Raw genomic sequence first — 12,199 nt, forward strand, 5'->3', positions numbered from 1 at the left:
AAGAAAAAAAGAATGGAGTAGAGAGAGAAGATGAAGAGAAAGACTGTTAAAAGGAAAAAAGGCAAACAAAAAGGGACAGAGAATTTTCCAAATCCTAAAATACATTATGCCCTCTTCTTCCTCAGAACCTTTGCATCTGTAATTTCTTCTGCCTAGAAAACTTCAAACCCTGAACTCCACTCTTTGCCTCTCATCCAGGGATCTTACTTTGGTTATTCCTATCCATTCTTCGATAGTGACCTAAGTCAGCTTAGATATCACTTCCTCTAGAAAGACTTCTGTTTTGTGTGCTCCTTGAGGATTCTGCTCCCCACCCTCCCCCTGCCCCGATAAAATACCAAATCAGACTCTCTGATTACTGTCTATTTACTTCACTGCATTCCCCATGATAAAGTACACTATCTACTTTGCTTATCATGTATTTGTAGCATCTAACCCAGTGCTCAGTAAATATTTGGTAGTGAATAAACGAATGAATGAGAGACAGACAGGCAGAAGTATGGAAAAAGAGCAGAAAAAGACTCAGAGGAGTGTTACTCTAACTAAATAATTTTATTTACTGTCATTTGAGCAGTTGTAACTTACACCATTACTATGCAAGTTCTTTATGTGCATAAAAATAAAAATTTAAATGCAAAATTCATAAGGGAAGTGACAATAAAAGGATTTTTAAGAGATTTCCCCCTCCTTTAACATAGACTACAAAATAATTTCCCTATAGTGTTACCTTTCAGCATAACATTTGCTTACCTTTGCTATTCGACTAGCTGTTTCTTTGCAAAACTGAGTTGGGCTGTCAAAATGCTGGATTAAGTGAGGCAATAAGCAAAGGATGTTAAGAGGAAAGCCTATCAAAACAAAAAAAAAGCAAACAATAACCAATTTTATTGCACATTATTTTAAAAGTTAAAGGTTTTTTTTAGATGGTTCACAGAAACCATTTTCTTGTCATTTCCTGGGATACTCGATCTTCTAATTCTTTTCTGGCTTTTACCAAATAATTTAAGCTACCTAGCATATAAAAACTAGGACTATTTGCAAAAAGCAGAAATTAGTAGATTTCAAAACAAATGATTAGTTTACATTTTACTGCATAAAATGCAAAGTGCTGGTGCAATTATATTAACATCACCTGACAATTGGGAAGGATCCACCAATGTATGTTTGGAGACAGAAATGAGTTTACTGAGGAGGTGCACGGTCATTTCTTGTGTAGATGCTGAGGTAAAACCCTTAAGGAAGAGCTGTTGAAGTCCTGGAAAATTAGTCCATTTCAATTTGCTTTGTACATTTTCAATCTTCTCTCGACTCTCTGATTTATCCAAAGGCAAATGGATAAGCAGTTTGTTGAGAAGCCTGAGAGCCAGGAGGTATTCATATTCATAATCTGATTCTAATAAAGATGCTGCTATCCAAAAAACGGTGGCCATCAAGTTGGTAGGCTCAGTAGTGGACTGCACATCATACATTCCTTTCTCTCTTAGAGAGGAAAGGCTTCTAGTCCTTGCTAAACTACTGCTATGGTTTATCCGTCCATCCATTATATCCAGTGTGTTACTCCGCCGCCGGTCACCTCGTCGGTCACCAATCAAACTTAATCTCAAAGAGTTACTTCTTGCATTACTGTTATATCCCAAATAACTGCTACTATTAATGGGACTTGTGCTTAGATTGAGTTGTCCAGTGCTTTTCCTGTTAGCTGCATACTTGTTTCCCATTATAGGATCATGATATGAGGTTCTTAAAAAAAAGAAAGAATAGATGAATGCATACCCAGTCACTTCTTTTGCTAAATTAATTTTACTTCTGAAAACACTGAAAAATAGTAACTGGTACCAGAAAAATAATTTTTCAGTATATCTGACTTTGTTGAATCAAATTTCAGTTTTCCCTCCAAATTCAAACAAAATGTACAACAGTACGTTTTCTCTTGTGGCTAACAGTTTCCTTTGAGTTGAGAGGAGGCTCTACTTGCTGAGAAAATTCTGCTATAGTAATTGCTAACAATGTTCAGCTCTGAGATTTAGGCATACATTATGTCCAAAGCTGACTTCATTTGTCTTGTCCTCAAACTTGATGGTCCTGATGTCCCTATTTCTGTCAATGACACACTCTTTTCAAAAGAACTAAGCTCAAAAATTTTCGATTTCTCCTCCTACCTCACATCCAATTTTTATTAAGAAAATATTGACTGAATGCTTTTTATGTTTGCCAGCTGTATAGAAAAGGAAGGAATGTTAGACAAGTCTTTTGAAAGGGGATAGATACGTAAATGGATAAATTTATAGCCTGCTAATTGCTATTATTAAAATATGAAAAAATCACTATGAGAACCCAAAGGATGGAATAATTAGCACTATCCTGAAGGAGTTAGAAATGCTTAGCTAGGAAGTGACATTTGGGATGGGACTTGAAGGACTAGTCAATTCTGGGCTTGCAAGGTAGAAAAAGTGGGGAGAGAGGCTGCTGCAGGGAGAAGGAACAATACGTGAAAAGGTGGGAGAGCCTTAAGGCTCCCAGATAGCTGGGGGAGCAACAGGATGCTGAATCCTGAATGTGGCAGGAATGAAGTGGCGCAGCAGAAAGATCTCTAACCAGCACATTAGAAGAAGAACAGCACTGCTAAAATCAGCACTTGGATTTTTCTCAAGTCCTCACTGTCTGCGGCCGATCTCCCCACTGGTAATCCATCTAATTTGGGCGGTATTGTGCTTACTAACAATATTAGAATTTTAAAAGTTATAGCTATATGTAGTTAGCTATTCAAGTTCTCTCTATATTAGGTTGCCTGGTTTAAATTCTTACTGAGAAAGGGCAGAAAGAAGATCATAATGCTTCATGGTTTCCGCCAAAGTATCAATTGCAGATTCCAATGTGAGAAGCAGCTCAATCACAAATCCCTGGGGGGAAAAAGGCAGATTTTAATTAATTATGCTCTGGAATAAAGAAACTGCAATGGACTTCCTAATGGGATTTTAAATTAGAACAAACTCCATGTTATGTTATAAAATGATTAAACTCTTGGGCAACATGATCTTGCTGATTGATGCAAACTCATCAAATCAATGCCGTATAAATTGATTGTAATGGTGCCACAATTTACTCAAAATTGCTCAGGTCAGAAATCTAGGAACCATCCTTGTTTCTTTCACATCTAAACTGAATCCTCCAGCAAGTCTTGAAAATATTACTTTTGTTTGTTTGTTATTTGAGATGTAGTCTTGCTCTATTGCCCAGGCTGGAGTGTAGTGGTGCAATCTTGGCTCACTGCAACCTCTGCCTCCTGGATTCAAGTGATTCTCCTGCCTCAGCCTCCCGAGTAGCTGGGACTACAGGCATGCGCCTGCACACCTAGCTAATTTTTGTATTTTTAGTAGAGACAGATTTCGCCATGTTGGCCAGGGTGGTCTCCAACTCTTGATCTCAGGTGATCCACCCGTTTCAGCCTCCCAAAGTGCTGGGATTATAGGTGTGAGCCACTGTGCCTGGCCAAAAATATCACTTTTAAAATACACATTAAAAATCTGACCACTTTCCTCTACCTGCCTAACTTCCCTTAATCTAAGCTACCACCATTTCAGCTGGACTCTTAACCTCCTGACCTCTCTTGCCTCCACTCTTGCCCTCCCTACAGATTTCACCCCAATGTCAGAATGAGTTTTTAAAAAAAGAAATCACATCCATCACCCTCCTTCCCTCAAAATGTCTGAGTAGTTTCCCATCAATTCAGAGGGAAGTCCTGCCTCTTACCAGGGCTTACTAGGCCTTACGTGATTTGAACCTACCTACCTCATCAATTTCCTGCTACACATCCTGCAATGTATTCTAGCAACACCAATTTTCTTGATGTTCCTCAGAAAAGCCCTACTGCTTCTGCCTCAGGGCCTTTGCACTTGTTAGTCCCATTTTCCTATGCCTGAAATATTCTTCCGCAGATCATAAACAGAATCTACTTCATTTCAATATCTCTTCAAAAATCACCTTCTCAGATGGATTATCATATGTAAAACAATTCCTTCTCCTTTAATCTTATTATATTATATTCACAGCATTATCAGTAGGATAAATTATGTTAGGTATAAGTGGAAGACTAAAGGTTTGTTTCCCTCAATAGAATACGAGCTCTAGAATGTCAGGAACTTTGTCTCATTGATCACTGTATCCCTGATATTTATAACAGTGTTAAAGTCATTCGTCTGTACAAACTGAAGTTCTCTAGTGCAACAGTTCATTTATCTTAAAAAATAAAATTCAATGCTCCACTTTACATTTAAATTTAACTTCCTATCTTTTTTACCTTGTGATCATCCCAGGTTAAGATCTTGGGGGCGGGGTGTTGTGTGAGTGGGCGAGTGTAAAGCTTTTTCTGATAGGTACTAGAACAGTTGATTTAATTAGTAGGTTATTAGATATTAATGACAAAATTAACTTTGTCTCTTAATTCTTTGCCTGCTCAACATCTGACTATAATTCTAGATGCCCATTATCTTGCTCTAGCTATAGCAATCTACATTGACAATAAATCTTTGACAACTAGTAGCTGCTCATTAACTGCTGAAAGAATATAAGGAAATACCTGTGCATCTTCTCCTGGATCCCCTACAGTTTCTACAAGTCTGGAGAGAACATCAGAAAGTGTAGTTGCAGTGAGAGGCTGCTTTAGGGCCCTGAAAATCTGAAAGGATCTCCCAGCATAGTGTCGAGAAGAACACGAAAGTGCTGTTTGCAGAGCAACTTCACTAAGATGATGTTCCAGATGAATTCCTTCTGTGAATGCAAAGGAAACGAGTAGGTTGCTCTTGTTCTTTAGAATACTAATGGGGTTATAATCAGAAGTGAATCATTTTAAAGCTAGCAGCTAGCACACTTCCTGGCTCTCACATTTTATAAGTCAATGCTTTTTCTTTGCTTAAACTCCATTTGCATTTTAGATGACCCTTTAATCTTTACGGAAGCAATCCTTGAGACCAGGGTTTCTCAACCTTGACACTACTGACCTTATAAGCCAGAAAATTCTTTGTTGGAAGGGCTGCCCTGAGCAGGGTATGATGTTTAGCAGTGTCTCTGGCCTCAACCCACCAGATACCAGTAGTAACCCCTTGCCCCCAACCCATAATTGTGACACTGTCTCTAGACATTGCCAAATGTCCCCTAGTTGAGAACCACTGCTCTAGACATATACAATTTGACCATGATTTTCAGAATGTGTTGAATTTTAGATTACTGAAGACTATACCAGCACAATATTTTTTAAGTTTCCCATTTCTATATATGTCTGTTTAATGTAATTTTTTCATAATATGCAATTGTATTGTAATTTTATGATGCCATCAAACACAAAACTAAGGAGCCCAGCATTTCATAGATAGCACTCTTATTTTTAAGTAGTAACTTAATTTTTCTTCAGTGAAAACAGTTCTGTTATCATTAATAAATTAAAAGTCTAAAACTTTCAGAGGTATCACAATATCAACTATTAACTTTTTGCTAAGCATTATCAGAAATTGACACCACATTAAAATGTCACTAAAACTAAAATATTTCTTAAAAGATACCTGAGCTTGACTGCTTAAAAACAGAAACCACATGTTTCAAAAATGTAGTTAACTGTTCAGCACTCTTTATGCTAGGATTCTTGGCAGAAACATCCTCATGGTTCCAAAGGGGCCCTCTTTTTCTGAAAACAGAGAACAGATGTAATTTCCTTGGATTTTCACTTGTGATTAACAGTTGTACTCACACTTGCCTAAATTATACCTTTACAATTAGAAAGGATGGTAGTTGAATAAATAGGTCACAGTCTACTACTACTTAGGCACATGAATATGTAATGATCTACAGCAAGGAGAGAAAGATCTCATTTCAGTGTCTAGCATCAGACCAGTCAAATTCTCTCAGACGTAGTAGAAAAAGATGCCAAATTTTCCCAAGTGAGAAGCATATTGGTTACTGCTTATGTGTTCTAGGTCAAAATATAATCTGTATTTAGACTGTAATGCAAAGAAAATAATTTGCTGGTGAAATGCAATGAGAATAATTTACTAGCTAAAACTACAGGGAAAGTTTAGGACAGAATAATGTCCTCTTGATTCTTTCTTTAAAACGTCTTTGTGTTCTTGGCCACCACCTCGGTTAAGCTCTTTATTAACACAGGCCCAAAGTGCCCTGAGAACCCGCTATGCACTGCTTCTGGTTCCTTCCACCTCTAATGCATCCTACACGCTGTTATGGGGCTGATTTTCTCCACATATTTATTAAATGATGCCTCCCACCCTCCTCCCAGCTTAATGATTTTCAATATAATCTACAACCTTATGGCCTGGGCTTCATGGCCCGCCAGTTTGAACTCTCCCAAGCTTTCCATAATTGTCTAGAACAACTCTCTTTTCTCTGCATTACAGTCAGAGTGGATTCCTCACCATTTCCAAACACATGGTTTTCTTGTGCTCCTGTGATTTTGTTCTTGCAATGGAATACCATGCCCTTTCTCCCCACCTATATTCCCTCTCTACTTATTGTGTCTTGCAAAGAGTAGACCATAAATAAATATTTGATGACTGAATGATAATGTAGCTAATAAAAGTGAAATATATATTCAAATAATAATCATTCTCTTTGGGCATTAAATAGCCAGATATGATTAAAGTCCTGAGGTATAAATGCATTGGTACAAAAGAGTCTTTGATTGCGTCCTAATTTTCAAAATACTGTGCAATACAAACCTGTGTATTTCACATCAATGGTATTTCAGACAACAAAAATATGGCTCATAATACCTGATCAATGAAAGAATGACTTAACACATACACTGCTGGGATGCTAAGAGCTGCCAATGTTACCTTGAGGTAATGAATTCCATGAGGGTTTTGACTTTTCCATCCTGCTCCACTGAGATGTCAACCTCATTGAGGATAGTGGTGTGCAGATGTGAAATGGCAGCACTGTTATTTCCTAAGCTGATACTAGAAGAGGTAGAACTTGAGCTAAGCCCTGAGTCAGTCATAGGGGAGGGCTGGTAATCAGGTATAAAATCGTTAATGCCTGCTGAAAGAGAAAGATCGTCATGAATACCTAAAACATGAAAGAGTCTCACAAAATACCTATAGAATTAAACTGTTGTTCCTTATAGACTCTATGAGACACATGACGAAATCTGTCAGTGCAAAGTGATGTGAATCAGTGCTCCTGCTGATCCTCATAAACACCAAATTACAGCAAGTAAGTTTTGGGGCAAACATTGTTTCACAGCTTGAAAACTTAGCAATTTGGATGTACTGTGCAGTCCTCTGCCGCCATCTGCTGAAGAAACTTGCAAGTGGCAGTTTCCTAATATTTTGGCATATTTTGTCAACATTGCTTGTCAGTCACATTTCTACAATATGAACTGATTTTTAACTTATTATGGAAAATTTTCTATAATTTTTTATCCATTTTCATTGCAGAAAGACTCATCTATCTGAAATACACATAGTGCGTCAATCATTTTTTAAAAAACTGTTAAAGGTTATTACTAATGCCCATATTTACAAATAGGTAAGAGAAGCCTTAAAAACAAACAAGCTATGGAATTTTGAATAATGGTGCCTTAATATAAAAAGGCAGTAAACTTCATTCCATTTTTCTTTTAATCATAGTTTTAAAAGGCTAATAAGTTTCCTAATAATTATTTCCTAACTATAGGATTTTAAATAAATAACAGGGTTTTAACTAACTTTAAAATTGATGAACCCTGTATCTGACACTGTATGATTAGAAAAAAAAAAGGTAATTTTATTTCAATTTCGAAAAAAAAGTTTCTAGATCACCTGTTATTAGCCTGATGGTACTGATGAATGAAAGAAATGTTAGTTATAGGATATAAGAAAATATACCTTAAAAGTAAAAAAAAAAAAAAATTAACATTGACAGTGAAATAAACCATATTAAGTCTCATTAATTTGGACTTCACTACTTCAAAACGTATGTTTTTAATGCAGTAAATATAATCACGTGAATAACAAAATTTAAAATGCCTTACTTTATCAGTTTTCAGATCCTGCAAATAAGAGGAATCTAATGCAAGCTCAACATCTTTTTCGTAATTCGTCCTCAATAAATTAAGCAGCTTCATTATATCTTCAACTTACATATTCCTAAGTTAAATCTTGTGTGATAAAGATCGTTCGAGGTAATGCAGACTCAAATATTTTAAATTTAATCCCTTCTTTTATTAGCAAATAATTTAAATGGTACTTAAAATAATACAATTACATTTTTAAAATGTTCTCTAGTATTTCAACTTTTATTCAGTTGACTTTCTCTAATGCAGGATTCCAAATTAATAAAGTATAATTCTACTTTCAAATTGTACTTTTAAAGCAAATACCTGTGAAATTATAATCTGAGTGTGCAACTTGTTTGACTGTAAGCACCCTGGGCTCATTAAACTCCTTGTTCCTGAGAAGGACAGAAGCAACAGTTCGGATGTTACTATTGGGTCCCATTACTATTAATAAGTGCAGAAGCAGGCGTTTACAATGTTCATACACCTCAGGGTGGCAGTGGTCAAACCCTAAAAAGGATAGTAGAGAAACATTATCAATAAAGAGAAATAGTGAGTATTCTTACTACCAAACTCACATTTTGAAGAAAAGGAGAAATTATATGGAAGATTTCATGGAAGGTGACATATTATATGGTTTTTTATTGCCCTAGAGTTCTTACATACTTTTACGATAGCCTACTGTCTTATAGTACTAGGGAGACTCAAAATAAGTTAAATGTGTTTCATGTCTAAAATTTAGTGATCTCTTAAAAATTATTTCTGTTACATAACATAAAAAAAATTCATGAAAATGAATTTTTTTTTAAAGGCAGGCTTTTTTGTGTGCTTAGCACGTAACAGAAAGTACGTGACTAACTGAAGGAATGATGTAATACACCAACAGTAAGTGTGCACATCAGGAAAACTTATAAGGAGATGGCTATCTGGACCTGCTTCAGGAAGCCAATCCTATAAGCATCAAATGTATTATAGATATGATAGATCCCACATGTTTGCTATAGAAGGCACGATGGAGTTTCAGGTATAATAATGAGGCTATCCAACAACCCACTTCTTTTGGGAAATACTTAGAACCTATCTCAACTTTTCATTCACTCTGAAAGTTTCCAATCCCAGAGGTTAAGTTAATTTGACTCTTGCCACAGCCACAGAATTTTTCCTTGGTATAGTATATGTGTGTTTGTGTGTGGGCAGGCGAGGCCATAAGATAGGAATAGGAATGGGGGTAATAGGCATGTTGGTTTGTGGTTAGAAGAGGGGCCAGAAATAACTCCCCAAGAGACCAGTGGAATCATAGTGAAAAGTGTCATGAAAATAACATAAAAATAACAGGAAACAGAAACACGTAAAAACTGTCATAAAACCATACTGCTTTTAAATTATCATAAAAATATAAGACGGAAGAATTAGAACCAAATATTTATTACCTATAAAAATTGCATGAAGAAGAAGATGGAGGTAGCTTCCCCATTCCACCTTCACACTATGATCAATGATGAGATCAGTCAAAAGGATCACTGCTATGTTACACCTACAACAAATAAGAGTTTCATTAACCTTTTACTAGATCTCAGTAAACCTAGAGAGAATTTGGTACAAAATTACTTGAAGACTTTAATATCACATTTCATGGAAAAATACAACTTATCAAGGAAAAAGGAGGAAAAACAAATACAGCTGAAGAAAACGTTAACCATTAAGTTAAAGAGATGGAACAGAACATAAGGGCTAAGGGCTCCTTGAACTCAGGAGCCACATTTTCTTCATCTTTCAACCTTGAGACTTAGCACACTGCTTGCCACAGTAGGTGTTCAATACATGTTTGGTGCATTAATACATTTTGAAAGAACGCAGTAATTGCTCTATTGTGATTTTGCTAAGTAGAATTCAATGTAACTCGATGCAAAATAATAGTGCCTACCATAAGAAAGCCATATTTTTCAGATGTAGTAACTGGGTCCCAGAAAGGTCAAGTAACTATGCCAGACACCCAGAAAAGCAGCAGCAGAATTAGATTTAATAATATTAATTTTATAAAGTTAGAATTCTGAGTTTTTTGGATTTCTTAGAATCTAAACACATTGATCTGTGTTGCAGTATCTCCATAAAGAAGATTGGTTTTATTCTGTGTTGTCAGATAGCACAAAGAAAGCCGACAGTGTTCAGCAGCAACTTGGTGCATATGTAAAAGGAATGACGCTGTAGTCCACCTGTGAAGAGGTAATCCAGGTGATGACGTTTCAGGCACGTAATCCACCAGTGGTGACCAGCAGCCTCCAGCTGGTGGGAAGGGCAGTGGCTCTCCTTGGTTATGCTCCATCACTTTCAGTCGCCAATTAGAATAAAGTGGCATTGAATCACCTATCAAGATAAAATGATCTCATTTTCTACACCATCTAATTTCTGCCAATATAAGCAAACTCTAGTAAGATCCCAACTATTTATATAGTATTGGAAAGTGATAAAAAAAATTTCCCACTATTTCAACATATGTTTGCTAGGAAAATCTAGGCACAAATATTATCAAATTAAGCAAACCAGGGAGAGGGAGAGAGAGAGAGAGATTAATTTAGGTTCCACCCTGTACGTCAAAGCAAAACTATATTAGCACTTCATCATGATTCCATCAATGATGTCCAAGCCAGGAGATCACATTATTGGTGAAGCTGCCTTGTAACAAAGGGCCTTCTGGTAAGTTATTCAGTTCTAAATATCCTGAGATAGGGCCAACACAGCTCCATCTTGAAAGGAACTCTGCTCTACCACAGTGGGGCTGCGGGGTGCAATAAAAAATGTCAGGAAATGTGAATTCTGTGTGACGTGGGTAAGTCACTTAACCTCTCTGGACCTCAGTTCCATCATGTGCAAAATGAGGAGATTGGACCAGATCATCTTCAGTGTCCCTTCCCAGTCTGAAAGCCTGTGCTTCTATGATACCCTACCTTAACGTTATAGTGAAACTTGGGTAGATTATTCACTTTGCAATTGCCAAGGGAGAATCTTTTTAGGAAAATGTGAATCCATGCAGAAGGAGCAATCCTGCTAAAAAAAAATCAGCCTGTTTCCAGTATTTGTTCTATGATGCTTCCCGAGAACCAGTTCTTATGTTCCTTGTGATTTATCTATAGGAAACCAGTGCTTTAAAAAAAATTTCACCCAATTACGTTGATTCTTAAAATCAAGATGTTTCAGATTATGTTGGAACACCACTAGTGGCAGTTAAATACGCTTTTTAAAAACAATTTACTGAAAATATATATTTAACATTAATGTAATTAACAATACACCTCACCCTTATAGTTATATTAAAAACATTTGGAATTTATTACTTTTTTCTTCTTCATAAGATCCTCCAGAGCTGCTACTGTATCGGGATTCTAGTCTGTGATGTTGCCGATTCAAATGACTGTTTAGTCCACTGTAAATGTCCAGGTGCACATAGCTATGGGAATGATCACTGAAGTTAGTCACAGTTCACGGTGCAATGGTATTTATACTTTATGTTTCACTTTGTATGTTTAAAAAAGGAGGACGGATGCCATGCTTCAAGCCTGTAATCCCAGCACTTTGGGAGGCCAAGGCACGAGGATCATGAGGTCAGGAGATCGAGACCATCCTGGCCAACATGGTGAAACCCCGTCTCTACTAAAATACAAAAAATTAGCTGAGCGTGGTGATGTGTGCCTGTAGTCCCAGCTACTCCGGAGGCTGAGGCAGGAGAATTGCTTGAACCTGGGAGGCAGAGGTTGAGCTGAGACTGCACCACTGCACTCCAGTCTGGCAACTGGAGTGAGACTCCGTCTCAATAAAAAAAAAAGGACACAGTACACAAAATATTAACAAAAGTTTACTATGACATATTAATTTCCACCTTAAAATCCAAAAGCTTAAACTTTTAATCAATTATTTCTACCTAAAATAATATTCTGGCATATAAAACAGGTGGAGTAAATACCATTTATATAGGTCTAAAACTTTAAGCAATACAAAAAGTGACTTACCATATACCACCTATTTATACATTAGAGCATATAAAAAAATCTAGCAGGCTAGCATCTTTAATGTTGAAACTCTCAATGTGGAAAGTTTCCAGCATGGAAATATATTTTTTTCACTCGAATTTTAACACAGCAACATCCACATTTCAATGCAGAA

At 36.6% G+C, this 12,199-nt stretch overlaps 1 protein-coding gene across 6 annotated transcripts in view; it reads right to left on the minus strand.

Annotated features, from left to right (window-relative positions):
- Positions 1–12,199, minus strand: part of FRYL (FRY like transcription coactivator) — a 276,010-nt gene that overhangs the window by 40,963 nt on the left and 222,848 nt on the right. For all 6 annotated transcript variants that reach the window (XM_063663636.1, XM_063663634.1, XM_054486860.1 and 3 more), the window contains 10 exons: positions 11,374–11,486; positions 10,255–10,405; positions 9,472–9,575; positions 8,366–8,551; positions 6,840–7,044; positions 5,556–5,677; positions 4,577–4,767; positions 2,806–2,900; positions 1,133–1,740; positions 751–848 (listed from right to left, as the gene is read on the minus strand). In XM_063663636.1, coding sequence (XP_063519706.1) covers positions 751–848; positions 1,133–1,740; positions 2,806–2,900; positions 4,577–4,767; positions 5,556–5,677; positions 6,840–7,044; positions 8,366–8,551; positions 9,472–9,575; positions 10,255–10,405; positions 11,374–11,486 — 1,873 coding nt within the window. The remainder of the gene's footprint in view (positions 1–750; positions 849–1,132; positions 1,741–2,805; positions 2,901–4,576; positions 4,768–5,555; positions 5,678–6,839; positions 7,045–8,365; positions 8,552–9,471; positions 9,576–10,254; positions 10,406–11,373; positions 11,487–12,199) is intronic.

This window comes from Pongo pygmaeus, chromosome 3, assembly GCF_028885625.2.
Source record: "Pongo pygmaeus isolate AG05252 chromosome 3, NHGRI_mPonPyg2-v2.0_pri, whole genome shotgun sequence".
Lineage (NCBI taxonomy): Eukaryota > Metazoa > Chordata > Mammalia > Primates > Hominidae > Pongo > Pongo pygmaeus.